Source organism: Rhinolophus sinicus, linkage group LG05, assembly GCF_036562045.2.
Source record: "Rhinolophus sinicus isolate RSC01 linkage group LG05, ASM3656204v1, whole genome shotgun sequence".
NCBI lineage: Eukaryota > Metazoa > Chordata > Mammalia > Chiroptera > Rhinolophidae > Rhinolophus > Rhinolophus sinicus.
Window position 1 is genome coordinate 136,990,619 of NC_133755.1, and position 18,468 is coordinate 137,009,086.

The following is an 18,468-nucleotide window of genomic DNA, read 5'->3' on the forward strand; positions in this document are numbered from 1 at the left end:
TGAAACCAAGGGTCCATATTTAAATCCTAGCTCTAGAAATCATTGCCTCCTTGCCCCCCACTATCACCACCACCAAAAACCCAGCCTTTCTCCTGATAATTAGCAACCCCTGAGGTGCAGAAGACAGTAGCCCAGACCTGACTAATGGTCACAAGGTCTGGCCCTCTGACAGGCTAAAGATAACATCTTGACCTAAATTATGTTTCAGCTCCTGAGCCCTAAGGTAGATGACCCCTTGGCTACCCCCCCCCCCTCAACCGGACAGAGCAACACCGGAAAAGACCTCAGAACTGTCCTTAAGACCTGAAGAAATGATTTTTTTACCCTTACCTTACCTCCAATTGATCAACTCAGCACAACCACACACACACACTTAACCCAAGGTGTCTTGTGATTTTTTTTGCCCTATATAATCTGTAACCTATACATCATTGGGGAGTCAGGATTTTTGTTTGTTTGTTTGTTTGTTTGTTTGGTGCGTGTGTGTGTGCCTGTGTGTGTGTTTAGCACATAGGCTGTCCATCTCTGAATTAGCCATTTCAATATATTAAACTTTTTTCTTCTCTCTATATTGCAAATTCCTACTCATGTGTTTCTTTGGGTCAGTGTGGGCAGGCAGGCAGAATCAAGGAATAAATGTTGGGGTTTCAATAACACTTGCTCTAGGACCCAGAGATTCCTATTCTAAGTAAACACCCTAGAGAAACTTTTACACAGTGATACCTCCGTAAGTGCTCATTCCTATAATGCTTGAAAGAACCTAATTGTTCTTTAGGCAGGAAACAAACTGGGAATAATTGATATGTGAATAGTGTGAAAGAGCTAAGACGTATGTATAAATATGGAATGAATCTCAAAAATAAAGCAGAGTGAAAAAGTATCATTACTTCTATTAAATTTTAAAAATTAAAAACTATCTCATGTATCTTAGGTATATCTAATATAACGAACTTATTACATGTTTGTGTTGTTTGTGGACTGGCAGGAATGATTTGAAAGAGTGAGAAAAATTCAGGAAAGGGGAGAATCTAAAGAGTAAGCTCCTTGAGGTGAAAGGACCTGGTGTTCAGAATGGAGAAATGGGGCTTTTTAATGGATTGCTCTTAAAATATCTTCGGTAATTAGCTAATCTTGAGGTTTTGGATAAAATGAGGCAGTAGATGGGAACTTTCTTCTCCAGGTAAGTTTCCTCCACTTAAACAAACAAACAAAAAAAAATAGATAAGTAGCAAATAAATTGTAAGAAAAAATATATAAGAAAATAAAACCCAGCCAATAACAAGGCTCAGAGTATCAAAAGTGAGGCTGTTCCTCCTTCATTGAAAAATAATTTTAAACTTATCTACAAGCCCCAACCGAAAGCATTGATTTACTCATCTCTTTATGCATGATCAAGTGTTTGAGCTAAATTAAAAGCTGGAGCCCAGATTTTTATGCTCAACTCCCAGCTCAGTTCTATGTTCTGTGGTCTGAAACTGAGCAGCCCTGTTGACTGAAATGGGCATTTAGTCCTCTAGGTGGTCTAAACCCAGGAAAACTACAAGCCCCATAATGGACTATAGCAGGGGCTCCTGTCCAATGTGAAAAAGGAACGGGAGGTTCTGTGAAAATAATTAGAAATCATAAATATGTGCATAATGATGAATAAAGAAATAAAACTACACTCAAGCTGCCAAATTATTAAAATCAAGTAGATTGAGGAATGAGGAAACAATTCTATTCTTGTTTTAACTAGACAGGGAATTTAAACTTTTGAACTTTCCAGTTTTGCATCAATGCCTGGATATACATCAAACTTCCAGATAACCCTCAGATTACCCCCTGAAGGACTAAGGAAAGAATGTTCATGTATCCAGACCACCTGCCATCCAATATCCAGACCACAGGTCATCTGGAAAATTACCATGTCAGACCAATCCAGGGGCTAAGAATGCAGGACTTAGTCTTCTCAAGGATGCACTTTTTACTATAAGAACCCTCTGTTTTCTTTCTTCTTTGGAACACTCTGGGTATTGCCTAGTTGTATTTCCAGTTTGCAAACCCTAAGACCCTCGAGTAAATCTTTATCATTTATAATATTTCCCACCAAAGCCATTGATTCATTTATGCTTAGTCAACAGTACACACATACTCACTTACTTGTTAATCTCACAGCACTTTTTAAAAATATTAATTAGTATTTTAAAGTAAAAAACTCACTTGATTCATTTAACGAAACATTTATTTTTTAAAGGCCAGTGACCAAGTTGATTTTATACAATCCAATATCAATATCACTATAATTTTTATCTTCCATAATCACGCATGATTATATGGCAATTTTGTCAATTTATAATAATACTGATTAATCCCTATTCCTGGAAGATTTAACAATATATCTGTAATATTTTACAAACAACTGAAACTAGTAAATGCAACTGTGTATCACCTGTATACAATGCCAACAGTATAAACTAAATTGATATAATCAAGTTGTATTACTTCAGCACTTGAAAAGATTTGTAACTGCTTTTTCTTATTGCACAAATGTCATCAAGTAGCCACTGTGTGAAGCAGTGAGGAAGCAGTGAAATTAAAGAGTGTAGGACAGGAAATGGAAGTGAGGTCGCTCTGAAAACAAGAAAAAAAATGAGTTTCTAATGTAACGGAGCATTTATCCCCATGAAGATGAACGTGAACATATACAAAACTTCACTAAACAGGTTGTCCCTTGGAAGTTCTTCCTCTAATTTCTGGTTCATCTTTTTACATGGTTTGTTTTCTGCCTTCTAACACCTACTGCCTGACCCATAACATGGACAAGTATGACTCAATTTATCTTTTTTTTTTCCAGTTGATCTTTTAATTGCTTTATTCTTGAAAAGATGTTCTGAATTTCCCTTACATTGTCAGTAAATGCTGGCGGGTGTGCACACTTTTTTGGAGACAACGTCTATGTTCAAACAAAGATGTTCAAAAAGTTCGGTGGCCCCACAGAATACAAGGCCCACCGTATTAGCATAAGCTTTCTTCAACCACGTGGAATCACGCTGCGCTGGCTTCCGCGCCCCGCTCAGAACCGGGTGCGTCCTCTGGGCGGCTCTCCCCGCGAGCAGTTCTCCTCCGTGAGTCCTCCTAGGCTCGGCTTCCAGCAGGGGTCGCTGCGCCGCCGCCACCGCTCCTGTGCGCCCCGCCTGGTCCCCTCTGCCGCACCGGCGACGGAAGGGGCGGGGCATGAGCCGGGCGGGGCCTGGAGGCCGGAGGTCAGCGCGGCTCAGAGGAGGGAGGGGGGAGGAGCGGCCTTGACGTACAGGTAACTGCGCCGCGCCCCCAGCGGGTGCCCCCTTGTCTATTGCTACACCATGAGCGCTTGTGTCATAGGGGCGCGGCGAGCGCTTCCGCCCGCCCGCGCTTCTTGCCAGGTCTCCGCGCACGTCTCCCGCATCCTGTCCCGGCCGGGCCAGCCTCGGGACGGCCCTTGGACGCTGCGGCAATAGGGGCCGTGGGGACCCGGAGGGCAGAGGCTGGGCCCGGCACCTACTGCTGGCTCCAGACGCAGACCCGGAGCTCCAGGACGCAGGTGTCCAATTTCCCATGACCTTGAGGACCCGGGGAGGTGCGCACCCCGCGGGAGCGGGAAGGGAGCGAGGGGAATCCGACCCCGTCTCAGCAGTTAGTCGCCCCGCTGAGGTCACCCGGAGAAGGGAGGGTTTTTAGTTGCAATAGACCTACAAGTGGTTAGACCAGGTTGTCCTTACGCAGTAGTGACAGACGCAGGGACGTGGACCGATTTGCGCAGGTCAAGGATAGCGTTGCCTCTTACAGCCTTGAGTTAGTTCACAGGTTTTATATCTCTCCTGAACATCTTACCCGAAACCGCCGTCGGGCTTCCTACCACGATCATCCCCAGCTCACGTCCACATTGTCGCCAAGAAAATCTCTTAAAATGCACTCCTATGGGGTCAGTTCCCTACTTAAGATCTATCTATGGCTCCCCTGCTCTCTGAGTTAAGTCCAGACTCGCTATGCAAGGCCCTTGGAGATCCAGCCTCTTGCCGTCAGTCCAGCCCCATCGTTTTTCTTTTCCAGGTTCATTCTAATGCTACAATTCTGATCTACTTTCACTCCACAATAATTAAGCACTTACCGTGTGCCACGCACTATTCTGGGCACTTAGGATACAGCAAAGGAAAACAATACAGGTGAAGGTCCCTACCCTTGTGGAGTTTGTGTTCTAGTAGGTGGGACAGGTGAAAAACAAAAACACTAGTAAATTATAGAATATGATAGCAGGTAATGAGTAGGGGAAGGAAGGAGAGCAGAGGAAGGGGAGGTTGGGAGAACCAGATGCCTATTAGGTAGAGTTGGAATGAGTAGACCTCACTGAAGTGAAGATGAGTTATCCATGCAGATATTGGGGGTAAGAGGGCTCTAGGTGCAGCTCGAGCAAATGTGCCTGGTGGGTATGAGGAGCATCAGGGAGGCCAGTTTGGCTGGAGCTGAGTGAGCAAGGGTGAAAGAGGCAGGAGATGAGGTCAGAGAGGACATGGGGGGCCAGGTCACAGAGAGCCTGTAGGCCACCGTAGGGATTTTGCTTTTCTCTTTGCTTTTGTAGGCTTTTGAGGAAAGGATTGACATGGTGTAAATTACTTCTTAAAAGAACCACTCTGCCCACCTATGGAGAACAGACTGTGGCAGTGATAGGATGGTGGCCTGAATCTGTGGTAGCAGTGGCAGTGGTGGGATGCTGGACATGTTTTGAAGATAAGCCAATGTGATTTCCTGACAATGCATATGGGTATGAGGGAAAGGGCAGAGTCAAGAATGACTGGAAGCTTTTGTTCTCAGCAACTAGAAGGGTGGAGTTACCATTAACTGAGGTGCAGAAGGCTGCAGATAAAGCAGATTTTGGTCTGGAGATAGATCAGGAGTTTGTTTTTGGACCAATTTTTGAGGTTCCTGTTACGCACTCAAATGGAGATATTGAATATGCAGTTGGATATTGTGTCAGGGGTCCCCAAAGCCACCTCCAGGTTCATTGATTCACTAGGAAGACTCAACCAGACTCAGCTGTGGTTCACTGCTATGATTTAATACAGCAAGAGGATAGAAAGCACAATCAGCAAGAGAGAAGGTGCATGGGACAAAGTCTTGAAACCAGAAGCAGTCTTCCAAACCAAGAGTCCTTTCCCAGTGGAGTCACACAGGACATGCTTAATTCCTCCATCAACAAATTATGACAACATATGTGAAATGTCTATCAGGAAAGCTCATTAGCAACTCAGGGCCCAGAGTTTTTACTGGGACTTGGTCATACATGCACCCTCTACTGAGGACGTACTGAAATTCCAGCCTCCTGGAAGGAAAGCAGCTATTCAGCATAAATCAAACTGTACCAACAGTTTAGGCACAGTGAACAACTCCTGTCCATTTTGGGAATGTTGAGAACCCTCCTGAAATTCAAGTTCCTAGACATTACCCAAGGGCCACCTTGCAAGCTGACCTTTCTAAGGATAGCAGTCTCAGGCCTACTATATTAACTCTTTTGTGCACAGATATACAAGTCTGGAATTTGGAAGGTCTGGAATGGGGATATAGATTAAGAAGTAGTTGGTATATGGGTGGTATTTAAAGCCATAAAAATGTCTGTTGTGTTGATGTGCCATTTGTCAAAACTGAGCTGGATGAAGTGGATGAGCTGGATGAGCTAGATTGAGCTGGATGAAGTGAATGTAGAAGAGAAGGGGACCAGAGACTGAGCCCTTGTGTCCTCCAACATTAACATGTCAGGGAGAAGAGAAGGAAGCGGCAGAGGAGTCTTGAGAAGCAGCAGCGAGTCAGGTAGGAGGTAAACCAAGAGTGAGGTGTCCTGGAAGCCAAGTGGAAAAGAGGGGAGTGATAACTTGTTTCCAATGCTGCTGAGAAGTCAAATCAGATGACCTTTTGGATTTAGAAAATGAGAGGCATTGAAGAGAGTATAGACAACCCTTATGAGGAGTTTTGTGGTAAAGAGGAGCAAGAAAGAGGTACTGGCTGGGGGTTTCGTGGAGTTAAGAGAAGGTTGGTTGGTTGGTTGGTTTTCGAATGAGAAGTAACAGCGTACTGATGAGAATGGTCCATTAGAAAGCAAAAAAATGACTGTTGTAACTTGTGTCCCCAAAGGTCGGTTTCAGGCTACCTTTGCCGTGAGAACTCTCCTCAGGCATCCCTGCCCTGGGATCCAGTCTGTGCAGGGTCCTGCCTCTGGACCGCAGCTTTCATTACATTCTCCCACATTCCACTTACATGGCAGCTCCGTGAGGGCAAGGACTGTGTTTTATACCTAGGCCTCGCTGGCCACGTGGCATGTGCAGGCAAACGAGTGAATGTGGAGGTGGATGGAATAGTAGGTAGAAGGCTCATTTCATTTCTTGAAAGTGAATCTGCAAGTATTCACTGGTTTTATATGTGCTGAGCAGATTAGGGGTGGGAGTGAGGAAAGGGGCACAGTTCCTGCCCTGCCACTACCCTTTAGAGTTTGGGACATAAGAATAGTACAAAAGACACAGCACTGGTGCAGCATGAGTTTGGAAAAGTGCATGGGGAGTAAGCAGGGGAGGTGGAGGAAGACAGTGGATCTTATATGGAGCCTGGAAGAGGGGAAGCCATTCTAAAGGGACAGAAGCTTTTTTTTTTCAGTAGTAGAATCCATTTTTGCAAATGAAACATATTCACGAATACCACTACTCTGCTTGAAGAGGGGTTGGGGCCTGCTTTGCCCTCTCCTCTGGCACGTCCACTCCTCTGACCAGTTTCACAGCTCTGAGGCAGAACCTGGGTTCTTCGACCCTACCCGGGGCCCTGGCTATCTATTGCCAACATCTACAAATGCTCATCTCCAGCAAAAATGAGGTTAATGTGCTTTCTCAATATTACATTCATAAATTTTATGTAAATTTCCAGCATGTACCAGTGTTTGCCTGCTGGAGAGGAGAGCAGATCAGAAATAGAGGGAGCGAGTAGCTAATACGTATATACAGAGGTCATACTTGGCTTGACATTTTGGTTATGTTTATTGTATTTACATGTGAGTGTGATTTTAAACAGTCATTTTGTGTTAGTAAATTTCCTAGTGCAGGCAAATACAACTATTTGTGATGTATACAGAGAGCACCATCATATCCAGGCATTCCTCACAGGAGACCACAGGTAAAAAGGCAGGACTTTGGGGGTGGACGTGGGGGGGTGTGGGAGTCCGGGGACTGACAGAGATAGGACTGACCCCACCCCCCGAAGGATGTTTCCTCTTAGGATTTCTTCTAAGTGGGTGTGACGCTTCCTCACTCTCCTCTACTCCTGAAATTCTCCACTCTCTCTGATATTATAGTCAGTGAAGGTTAGCTTTTGTTTCAAAGAAAAGGAGAAAATAAATGTCATGGTGTAGTAGAAAGAGCCATGCACTTGGAGTCAGAAGAATGGTGGGCAGTTCTGCATGGTGGTAAAGAGCTTTGACTTAGGAGTCAGGGAACCTGGGTTTGAATCCACTTAGTATCTATGTGACCCTGTAACTGAGATGGGCTTGTTGAAAGGAATAAATGAGTTACTATGAGTAGAGCAGTGCCTGACCCATAGTAATCAATGAGGGTTAAGAAGCCAGCATTGGAATCCTGGCTGTACCACTTACTAGCTGTAAGATTTAGCAACTTGTTAAACTGCTCAAGTCTCATTTGTGCTTATCCATAAAATAAGGGACCTGCACAGTTATCCCTGAGAGGCTGCCCTTGTCATCTTTGCAGACACGTAGCTCTGGAGAGTACTGTTAAGTGGGGCGGAACATGCAGCCAGGCCCTAAGGTCCAAGGCATACACATGGCCTTTGGTGTTATACCTGATAGGAAAAAGTGTCGCTGAAGTCACTTAGACCGGTGTTTTTTTTTTTGTGATCCATAGTAAATACATTTTACATGATGATCCTGTGTGTGTGTGTGTGTGTGTGTGTGTGTGTGTGTGTGTAACTGTAACAAAATTTACTACATGTGGTATGGTACACTGTCATGTTTTCTATACCCTTCAATTTTAGTTTTTAAAAAGTGAAAAATTTTAATAATGGCTCATGACCCACAGTTTGAAAAACACTGACCTAAAGATAGGCAAATCATCATTATTAAAGTCAGCCTTCATCTTCTCCATTACATGAGCGTCTTATAAACCATTCTGGTCTAGGCCTAACAGCAGGCGGTCTTGGCCCATAACTTAGACATTACCTGGATGCATTTTAGTGAGTCTAGAACTAAGGCCCAGCACAGAATTCCTCAGGCTGATGACAGCTCTGGCCACTTAGGGTTAACCTTCCTGCATCCTTTGGGTGGGTGGGAAGGTATGAGAGGCTCTGCTTGTGAGTGAATTACTTTTCTTAAAATTTTACACTGTGAAGAATATATGCCAAAAATGTTAACAGTAGTTAGTTATCACTGAGTGGATTACGGGTGGTTTGAATTTTCTTTGTGGTTTTTGGTTTTTTTTTCAAATTTTATACCATGAAAATATTTTTCATATATAAACATTGAAATCTCCTTTCTCTTAAAAATTATATTACTAAAAAAATCCTTACATGACAAAATAAAGGATAAAAAAAATCTTTATTTGGCAAAATAAAAAGTAGTTCATCATTAGGTAACTTTCTAAAAGTTTTTTGATTGTAGTGATCCATGGGAACTACTCAAACTAGTTCCTCCATTTATCCCTGCTTATATAAAATTTAAGTTGTTTGTATGACTGATTATTACTTGTTCTGTATTGTATTAGAATATGTGTACAAATAATATCAATATTTCTCTTTAAGGTGCTTAAAGTAGTTTCTAGTCAGTATGTTAGAGTACTCCATGGATTGCATAGCATTTAAAAATAGTTTCAAATTATAGTGGTGTTGAAAAACAGCCCTTAAATTGAGCCTGCTTTATTTCTCATGTAAGACTCACTTTGCGTTCCCAAGAGCAATGAGATAATAAAGTTGAGCCTGTGTAGTCTGCCTCATTCATGCCAACAAAAATAAGGCCCAAAATGTTAACAAATGTAACTTGGAAGTAGCTAGCTATGTGCTATTGAGTGGGCTTACAGGTAATTGCTGTTGTCAGCTTTATGATGAATGGAAAGTAGGAAGGAAAACTCATACGAATCATTACCAAATCAGTCTGCCATGGCACAAAGGAAACCCTTCTCACATTACTAAATCATGGTCTTAAAACCATCTTGATGTACTTGGGAAGGTCTGCCACCATCCTAATAAAATGGTTTCTGCTGCCTTTGAGGTATGTGGGAATCGATGGTTCTCTGGCATGTCAGGGCCTTAGTGCCTCAGGAAACAGTTACCTAGTTTGTGGGTCTCTAGGCCTCTCTCTTCCTTCTCTGCTAGCCACCCAAATCCTCTGTTAAACAGTGGCAAGAAGATGCACAAGCAGGTAAAATGCAGATCTGTCCAATCTGTTTATTCCTGGCTCCGATTTGCTGGGGTTGGAGGTTGAAATAAAGTTTCAAGATTCACTCTGCATTTTATGAAGTCATGATCTGTGCCCTTCCTTGGCAAACTGTATGGGTGTAACAAGTGTCAGTAAATAGTCTTCCTCTCTATGAGATTTTTTTTTTAAACCAAATCATCTAGAACTATTGTTAATATTTTTCAGTAGCAATCATTACCCAAGTTAACTTGGTGTTTGAAAGTATAGCACCAGTGTTCTCACATATTAGTATCTAGTTCCACTGTCATGAGCACCCTATGAGGTAAGCACCCTGTGAGGTAAGCACGTTCATCACAGCCTGAAGATCCGTCATGGCACAGGGCATGGCCCTCAGTACATGCAGACCAACGCGGCCTATTGCAGGGGAGCTTAAGTACGGTACCAGATAGGAAGTGTTCACGGTGTGTGTGGTTTCTGTTGTCAGAATACCAGAACACTGCATGTGTGAAATAAACGGAATGATTGTATTTCAGGTTATATGCGCCATGGCGATGACCAGTATCCGATTGCCCTCCAGTGCTTTAAGAAAGGACGCCTGGATTGGCCTCTGGGGAGTGCTGCGAGGGACACCTTCACACAAGCTCTGTGCTTCTTGGAATCGGTGCCTGTATTTTTCTAGTACCAAATTCAATGCATCAGGTTATAAAACACTTTTCCATAACGTTTTCTCACTGAGACTCCCAGGGCTTTTAATATCTCCAGAATATATTTTCCCCTTTTCCATAAGACTCAAAAGTAATATAAGTTCTAAAAAATCCACTAAAAAGACTCTTCAAAAAGTCGATGATGCAGAGGACTCTGATGAAGAGAGAGAGGACAGGGCGATGGGAGAGCAGGAGGAGGAGCTGGAGGACGACCCCACTGCGGTCAGGGACTACAAAGATCTGGAAAAGGTGGTGCAGTCTTTCCGGTATGACATCATCCTGAAGACCGGCCTCGATGTGGGAAGAAAGTAAGTAGGACGTATGTTTTATTACAGAATCGCTTGTCTGCTTGTGGGTTATTGTAACGCAGCATTACCAGTCACACGGCCCATATCACGGTGAAGAGTAACCGTTGATATGAAAGGGGCTTATGGGAAACCTCTTTCAATTATTTCATTCTATCGACAAGAAAAATGACTCCCAAAGAAGTCAAGTGACTGCCTGCAAGTCCCACGTGCCATATTTCCTTGATTCTAGAACTCAAAGTAAGACTGTAAGATGAACCATTGATTTAGTAACAGTTTTGAGGCGAAAAGGAATCACCATGTTAGATGTGTGTAGCAAATATAAAATGCACCTGGGTTTCACAGATACCACAGCATGAAAAGATCCCTCTTAGAACCAACGGAAGCAGTGTAACGTGGCGGCTCTGCAGCCAGACTCCTGCGGTTTCGATCCTGGTTCTATGTATGACCTTGGGCAAGTTACTTAAATTCTCTGTGTTTCATTTCCTTATCTGTCAAATGGGGATAATAGAAGATAGTTGGTAGGATTAAATGAGTATTTCTCTATACATTTAAAGCATTTATAGCAGTGCCTGGCACATAGTGGGTACTCAATATGTTAGGGATGATAATGAGAATACCAGTATGTGTGTTCATACATAGTACCTAGGGATATTAAGTGTAACTTTCAAGGTTTCTTTAATATTTTCCTTCTCTCTCTACTAGACTAATTGTATAAGACTAGTGACTTGTTCATTCATTTTTGGGGCACTCATGTGCATACTGCGTGCAATGTAAGAATTATGATATGAATGATAAATTCAGAAAGATTTCCTTGTGTAACTTGTATGACCTAATTTAATGACCCAATTTAGTGGCATAGTTTAATTTTTTAATCTGTGACGCTTAAGGACTCATAAAGGTGCCTCTGAGCCCACAGGCACCCTGATGGGGATTTGTGAGTCTTCTCCCTCGCCCAGAGTGGTGGCTGCTGCTGCTGTTACTAAGCAGAACCCCAGGTGTCAATCACCAGGAGTCAGAGCGGTGAAGGGAAAGGGCACTGATTTTTGTCTGCATCCTCCCCTGGTCCCGTTGCCCCAGTGACTAAATTCAGAGTTTGGCAGCTGCTGGATTGGAGTTCCCCCAACCTCAGCGCAGACTAGTAGAGGATTATTTAAAGGCCTCCCCATATGTGTGGTGCCTGGTTTTCCTGTCAGAGCACAGAACAGGTATGTGAGGGGGAGGGAGTGCTCACTTGTCTATGTGAAGCGCAGGAGCTACCACCTTGCAGGGGCTGCTGCACAGGGAGTGAGGTGGAGAAGCCCAGGCCCTGTCCCTGCTGACCTGACCCCTCAGGGAAGCCCCGCTAGAGCACTCATCACCTGCCCGATAGTAGTGGCACATCTGGGCAGCAGGTCAGCACCTCTTCAGAAGTGCTGAAGCCCTTTGGTCTCCGTTTTAGATCCATGTGGGAGCAGTTGACTTCCACTTTCCCAGCACCCAGAATGGAGATTTTGTGGGAGGCCAGTCACTGTCAGAGTAAGCATTCATGGCAGGCGTTTGTCTCAAACTTGTATAATTGTTTTGAATATATTTCTATTTTAAAGCACCTTGACTTTTTTTTTTTTTTTTTAAAGCAAAGTGGAAGATGCATTCTACAAAGGTGAACTCAGGCTGAACGGGGAAAAATTATGGAAGAAAAGCAGAACGGTGAGATGTTAAGACCGCCAGATATTGTCTGTTGCTCTGCCAGTACTCAATGCCACCCCCAATTTCCACTCGGGCTCCTTCCTCGGGGCGTCCTTGTGTCTGTCTTACCCTCTCTGAGATCTCCCTAGGGCCTGGTCATGCTAGTGAGACTCACCAGCTGACTTCAGTCACACAGGCCACTTGCTCTTCTGCAGCCATAATGACTTTGAGATGAAGCTTCCTCTTTTTCTTTAAAATGTTAAGACAAGCCACCAGAAGAACTAGAAGGTATATCTACTAATGAAACTTCCAAGTCATTCATGTTAGCCCCATGAAATCATAATAATCAGGCTGAAAAGAAACATTTGATCCCTGTAGAGATTTCTTTGGCCTGCTGTTACCTGAGCAGATGTGGAATCTCTCCAGCTCAGAAGTATACCCCTCCCCCCAGCACCTGCTGGATACACTGCTGTGTGTACAAGGCAGCTATCAAGAAGGTTTCATGTTTTCTGACAGCTTCATAGCAATACTACTGTTAAGTCACTTACATGTGTTAAAAAAAATGTATTTCCAGTATCCAGTGTAGTTACAATAAATCATATATATATATATATATATATATATTCTGTTAAATATATGTATTTTTGTAAAAATAAATTACATAAATACATCTAGAATTAAAATAATATTTTTAGTATTTTTAAGTGGAGCATTATGGATAGTTTCTTCATGCTTTTTATTTTCTGAACTTTTTACAAGTATGTATCACTTTCTTAACTGGAAAAAACAATAATGATAGTAAAAGTTAACAAAACAATAAAAAATTGTATGACACAGACCCTTTGAAAGGTGTGGAAGACACAGACATACGAGGCATTGGCAGATATAATCTCTTAGTCAGTGTCCAGGAAACAAATGTTCCAGGGAAATTAGACACACTTTTGGAGGTTGTATTTATCTTAGCTTCTCTCATTTCAAAACACCCCTGGGATTGGAGCACCTGAGCTGTATCCCGTTGCCCTGCGACCTGGGAGGATGTGAGCCATCGGCCATGGGCCCGGGTGCGCCCTGAGGCTTTCTTCAAAGCCCTCTCTCCCAGGAGCAGACAGGTTCTTGTGGCTCAGTGGACAGGAGGGGAACTCCCCAGAGCTGTGTCAGCCACGAAGTCCCCTGATGGCACCTGACCTGGCAGGTTCAGTCAGCGAGTGTCAGTCATTGCTCAGTGAGCAGCAGGACATCTGGCACTCACTCCATACGCGGCTGGAGAGCCCTCCCTTGTCCCTTCATTGCGTCTCCTGGTTATAGCGCAGCCCCCTCCTGCCAGCCACAGTCTTCCCCAGGCAAGACCTGCTCGTGCTGCGTGATGCCTCTGTGCGGGGCCTCATTTACAAACACCACCGTCTGTTTTTCCCTCTGCTTTGAGGTATTGTTAACTACAGCCTAATTGCTGCTGCTTCATTCTGCCTTGGGTTGTCTCGGCTGCCTTCCAGATTTCTCCTGAGGGTCAGCAAAGGAAGGGGCCAGTATTACCACTTGGCTGCCTTGTTACTAGGAGGCCTGGTAGCCATAGTAACTGCAGCTACGGGGAGATTTGAAATGTAGATATTTGGAACAGCCCCTAATCCCCGCCAGTTTTGCTTTGTGTCTGCGGTGCCCTCTCCCACATTAGGAAGGACAGGGCCTTGCAGGGATAAAGAACACCTCCCCTTCCACGGCCTGCCTCTGCAGGGCAGGCCTGTGCCTGGCTATCCGCCCTGAAGGGTCAGGAGCTTGTCTGATGCTGCAGCTCTAACACTGGCTCCCTGCAGCTGAGCAAAGCTTTTCTGGGAGCTGCAAACCGGTGGGGTAACCGGTTTATAGGTGCTGTAGGTGCTGGGTAACTGTTTACTCAGCAAGTGTGTGGAGCCCAGGTTCGGGGACTGAAGCTGCCTAATCTCACCTCTCCCTGGGACTGGCTGGGTCAAGGAGAAACCTTCTTCCCTGTTCTCTGCCCTAGCAGTAAGCCACCAAAGGGATGCTCTCTTCAAGTACACGCACTATATGTCTGTGGAAGGATACACAAGAAAGGTTGCCTTTTCTCTGTATATCCTTTTGTACCTTTTAAATTGTGTATCATGTGCATATATTATTAAAAGTGAATTTTAATGCAACAAAACTATGGCAAAAAACATAAAGCAGAGTTCCCAAACCTTATATTTTTGGACATTGATTTTAAAATGTCCACACAGTTGGAGCCGCGTGGTCATTTTTTTTTTTTAATTGAACCCAGCAGAATTACTGGAGGACAGAGCCGCCAGATGAACCTGGGTCAGTCCATCCTTCACCCCCAGGGGGAGAAGCAGTCATCATGCCTGGCTGTGTCATGAGCCTTTCTGCTTCGCAGCCCAAAGGGGAGAAAGTTACTGGCTTAAAACCAGCCCCTGTGTGAGTTTTATATCCAGCTACTCTGGGCTGCCTGGACTGACCAGTGTGGCACTGTGGCAAGCAGGTGTGCAGGCCCATGTTGGGGACTGAGAATTGGGCCTGCAGAGGCCTTGCGTGGGTGGGAGGACAGATACGGGCCTGCCGTGGTGAGGTACAGATATTCCGACAGCGTGGCGTTATTACTGCCTCAGAGCACTCACTGGAAAATAAGGTAAAAGCATTTGGCACCATGCGCCTTAAACAGAAGCTCTCCAGTAGGCTTTTAAGTGCTTACGTGTGCCCACGTGGGGTCCGTGGCCCACACATGCGGTTCCCCCTTCCCCCTGGAGGAATGGTGAGCAGGATGAGATGGCCACTGGTCATCCTTGGCTTGTGTTCTAGTAGAAGCATGTGACATCTGGGCGGGTGTCGCCCCTTCCTGACTTGCTGGGTGGATCGCCTGGGACCCTGAATTGCCAAGACCGGGTATCAGTCATGGGCTGTCAGCCTCCTAGCAGCAGTGACATGACTGCCCCAGGGCATACCCTGTACTAGCTCTGCCCAAAGCTCCCATCTGGGGAAGAAGGGGCTTCACCTCAGCCCTGGGAACTCCCTGAGTCAGAATCCCACTCGGCCCTCTTTTCTGTGATATTTCCATCTTTGTGAGTTGAGTTCTGTCTCTCTCTCTCTCTCTCTCTTTTAATTTAAATATAGTTGGTATATAATATATTAGTTATATTAGTTTCAGGTGTACAATATAGTGATGCTATACCTTACAGTATGATCACCCCACTAATTCTAACAATTATCCATCACGGTGCAAATTTATCACAATATGTATTGAGTATATTCCCCTTCCCCTTTTTCACTCATCCTCCCACCCTGCCCCTTTGGCACCCATCCATTTGGTCTCTGTTTCCTGCTTTTTCTTCTTGATGATGTGGCAGCTCGGGCCAGCCAGGGCTAGAAAAGCAGTTTCTTTACTTCCATTTCTCTAAGAGGTACAGCTGACCACTGTTCCACGGTGACTAATTTCCAACCAACTGCCTTGTGCCCAATTATGGGTTGAAATCGATGAAAGTGTTACACTGGAAGTTGTCGTCTCAGTGAATGTAATTACTGTGCACCTGTTCTCTACGATTGTGCCCCACTTTCTTTGTCCTTAGCCACTGTTACCAAAATAAATGCCTCCGCACAGGTGTTTCCTTAAATCATCCACTAGGGGTATTTGAGCCCCACCACACAGGGACTGTGCACAAGCTGCAGGTTGTCGAGGTGTGAAGGAAGGACACTGGTTGGTACTGAGCTGCATGTGTTTGAGGCACGTCCGAGTGAGGCCCTAGGGACACGTGACTTACAGAGAAGTCGGGACCTTTTCTCACCTGCCCCCTGCGTGACGATCACCTGGTAAAAACTGAAAGCGGGGATGTTTGCATTGAGTTTCCCAAGATGTAATGAGGGCTCCATTTTCTTTCAATTTTCAGGTGAAAGTAGGAGATACATTGGATCTTCTGATTGGAGAAGATAAAGAAGCAGAAACAGAGACAGTGATGCGGATTCTGCTGAAAAAGGTGTTTGAAGAGAAGACTGAAAGTGAAAAATACAGAGTGGTGCTACGACGGTGGAAAAAGTTAAAATTGCCTAAAAAGAGTATACTTAAATAAATGGATTGCTTTTTAGTGATAGATCTGCATTCTAGGGGTGGGGGAAGGAGCTACCTTAAAAAGCAGATATTTTCATTAAAATAAAGTTCTACTGTTTGGAATCTGCTGAGCCATTTTGTGGAAATCAGGGTCCATATGTTGGAGACACTACCAGTGGCCTGGATTTCCCTCCTGGGATTGACTGAGACATGTGCTGAATGAACTAAGCCTAGAACGGGTTTTAACGATTAGCCTACTGTCTCCCACGTTAATTACAGAAGGCAGTGTAAAATGGACTTCTTGTTACCATGTTTCCGCGAAAATAAGACCTACCCTGAAAGCAAGCCCCAGTTAAAATCGTCAGACAGGCGGATGCATTTAGTACGGTATGACGATGTTCCAGAGAAGATGACATGACTGTATTTGAATAAATGTAGATTGTTGTACATGAAAAAATAAGACATCCCCTGAAAATATGCCCTAATGCGTCTTTTGGAGCAAACATTAATATAAGACCCAGTCTTATTTTCAGGGAAACACGGTAGTGTTTTTATCTGTTTTATCCCTGTCATCCATCTTCCTTGGGTTCAGGCTTCTTAAGGCAAAACTAAGCAAAGTCAAGGTCACACTTCATAGCCTTAAGGGAGAAGCATTCGGAGACCATTTCCCCACTGGCCTTTCTGAACTACCAAATTGTTGGCCTTAGTTCTCTTCAGTTTGTCTTCAAAAGTCTGTGTAAACTTCCAACTAATTCCAAACTAGTTAAGGCCCATTTAAAATTGATTGTTTAGGGCAGGTGTTGATAAACTAAGGCAGCTAGAGATCTTTTGTATGACACTCAAGAATGGTTTTTACATTTTTAAAATGTTTAGAAAAAAGAAAGGAATATATTACAGAGACCTATGTGGCCCACAAAGCCTAAAGTATTTACTCTCTGGCTCTTTACAAAAAAATGTGATGACCCCCTTGACAAAAAAAATGTTGGCCCTTTACAAAAAAATGTTATTAGTTTAGGGTAATAAGCTGAGGTTTTAATTTTCAGGTGAAAAAATATATACAGATTTTATCAATGAAGAGAATAAATCAGAGACCAACTCTTTTAATTCTCAAAGTGTTAAAAAAAAGGTCAAAGCCTAAAAAAATATAGTAGTAGTAGAAGAGACACACAAATATATATCGTCTAAGAAAAGGGCATCTGCATATATAAACTAATTTGTAGATTCCTAGGAGCTATTTCCTAGCACTGGAAGGGTCAGCTCAAATAGGAGGAGACATTAGGTTGTGTCATGTCAAAAAGACTGGCTGTGTCTGGGGCCTTTTATTTGCCATTCAGGAATTCTTGAGAATTCAGGTTAACTGACAGTGAAGGGAAACTTCTGTAGCCTAAAGCAGTAGGATGTTTGGACCCATGAGTCTGGAAATCTTACCAGATCAGATTTCAAAAAACGCAGGAAAATCAATTTTTATTTGACAGCTTTAAGCTGTCAGGAAGAAATATACTGTGCACTGTAACGGAATTTTTCTATTTTTCCACTTACTAATCGGGTGGTTCTCAAACGGGGTCATCGGTAAATAATGTATTTAATTTCAGCATAAGTTAGTTATGACTTTTAATTTAGGAGATTATATTGATTTCCATATTTTTCCTCATTTCCCTCACTTCCTGTCCCTTTGTCAGTCTCGGTCTGTCTCCCTCTCTTCAGAAAGTAACAGAAGTTTTGGATGGTAGGAAACAGCTTGATCTCGTGTTATGCCAGGGGTCCTGGTTTTTAGGCTCAGTCTTGCCATTAGCAAGTTGCATTACCTTGGTGATAGTTTGACCTTAACCTCTGAGCTTCAGCATCCTCATTGGTCAGATGGGAATCGGGATACTAACTGCCCTATCTTGTCATGTCTTTGAAAGTTAAAATGTGCTGTATGAGGCAAGATGAACTGACGGTAGCTAGAGAGCCGGAAGGGCTATTTGGAAGGCGATTTGAAACTATTAGTAATTAATACCTAACTCAGCTGCTTGACAGGGTTTGACCCATTAGAGATGTCTCACACTAAGAAAAGACATCAATGATGCAAAATTTTGTTTTGGTCATAGCACATGGCAAAAACTAATATTTCTCATTGTTTGTCTATAGTGCAAGGAATTTGGAACATATTTATGAAACTAGCAGAAACAAAAGCAATTCATAAAGATTTATGGAACTCTTGCAGCTCACTCATTACTTGACCCAAATGATAGCTGCTTTATAAGGCTGTCCTAGCAAGGTCTGCTAAGTGAAAGTGTCACCAACATGATGAAAAGATGAAAGCCTTGGATGTTTCTAAAGCAGTGGTTCTCA

At 43.6% G+C, this 18,468-nt stretch overlaps 1 protein-coding gene across 4 annotated transcripts; it reads left to right on the forward strand.

Moving 5' to 3' along the window:
• Window positions 1-3,173: 3,173 nt before the first annotated feature.
• On the forward strand, window positions 3,174-16,257 carry MTRES1 (mitochondrial transcription rescue factor 1). 4 transcript variants are annotated; one of them, XM_074333357.1, is made up of 5 exons: window positions 3,174-3,292; window positions 9,946-10,424; window positions 11,863-11,939; window positions 12,038-12,110; window positions 15,977-16,257. In XM_074333357.1, the coding sequence occupies exons 2-4, from the start codon at window positions 9,958-9,960 to the stop codon at window positions 12,076-12,078; spliced, it is 585 nt and encodes a 194-aa protein (XP_074189458.1). In that variant the 5' UTR covers window positions 3,174-3,292; window positions 9,946-9,957; the 3' UTR covers window positions 12,079-12,110; window positions 15,977-16,257. The 4 variants fall into 4 exon arrangements, with proteins under 4 accessions (XP_074189458.1, XP_019590620.2, XP_019590621.2 ...); XM_019735061.2 differs by lacking the exon at window positions 11,863-11,939; XM_019735062.2 differs by lacking the exon at window positions 11,863-11,939 and having other exon boundaries at window positions 3,256-3,595.
• The last annotated feature ends 2,211 nt before the right edge of the window (window positions 16,258-18,468 follow it).

Excerpts from the sequence above, each read along its gene's own strand:
- MTRES1 (XM_019735061.2), top strand. The coding sequence starts at position 9,958 with ATGGCGATGACCAGTATCCGATTGCCCTCCAGTGCTTTAAGAAAGGAC. Across the intron at positions 10,425-12,037 it reads GGCCTCGATGTGGGAAGAAA|CAAAGTGGAAGATGCATTCT; the intron begins GTAAGTAGGACG and ends TTTTTTTTAAAG. Across the intron at positions 12,111-15,976 it reads TATGGAAGAAAAGCAGAACG|GTGAAAGTAGGAGATACATT; the intron begins GTGAGATGTTAA and ends TTCAATTTTCAG.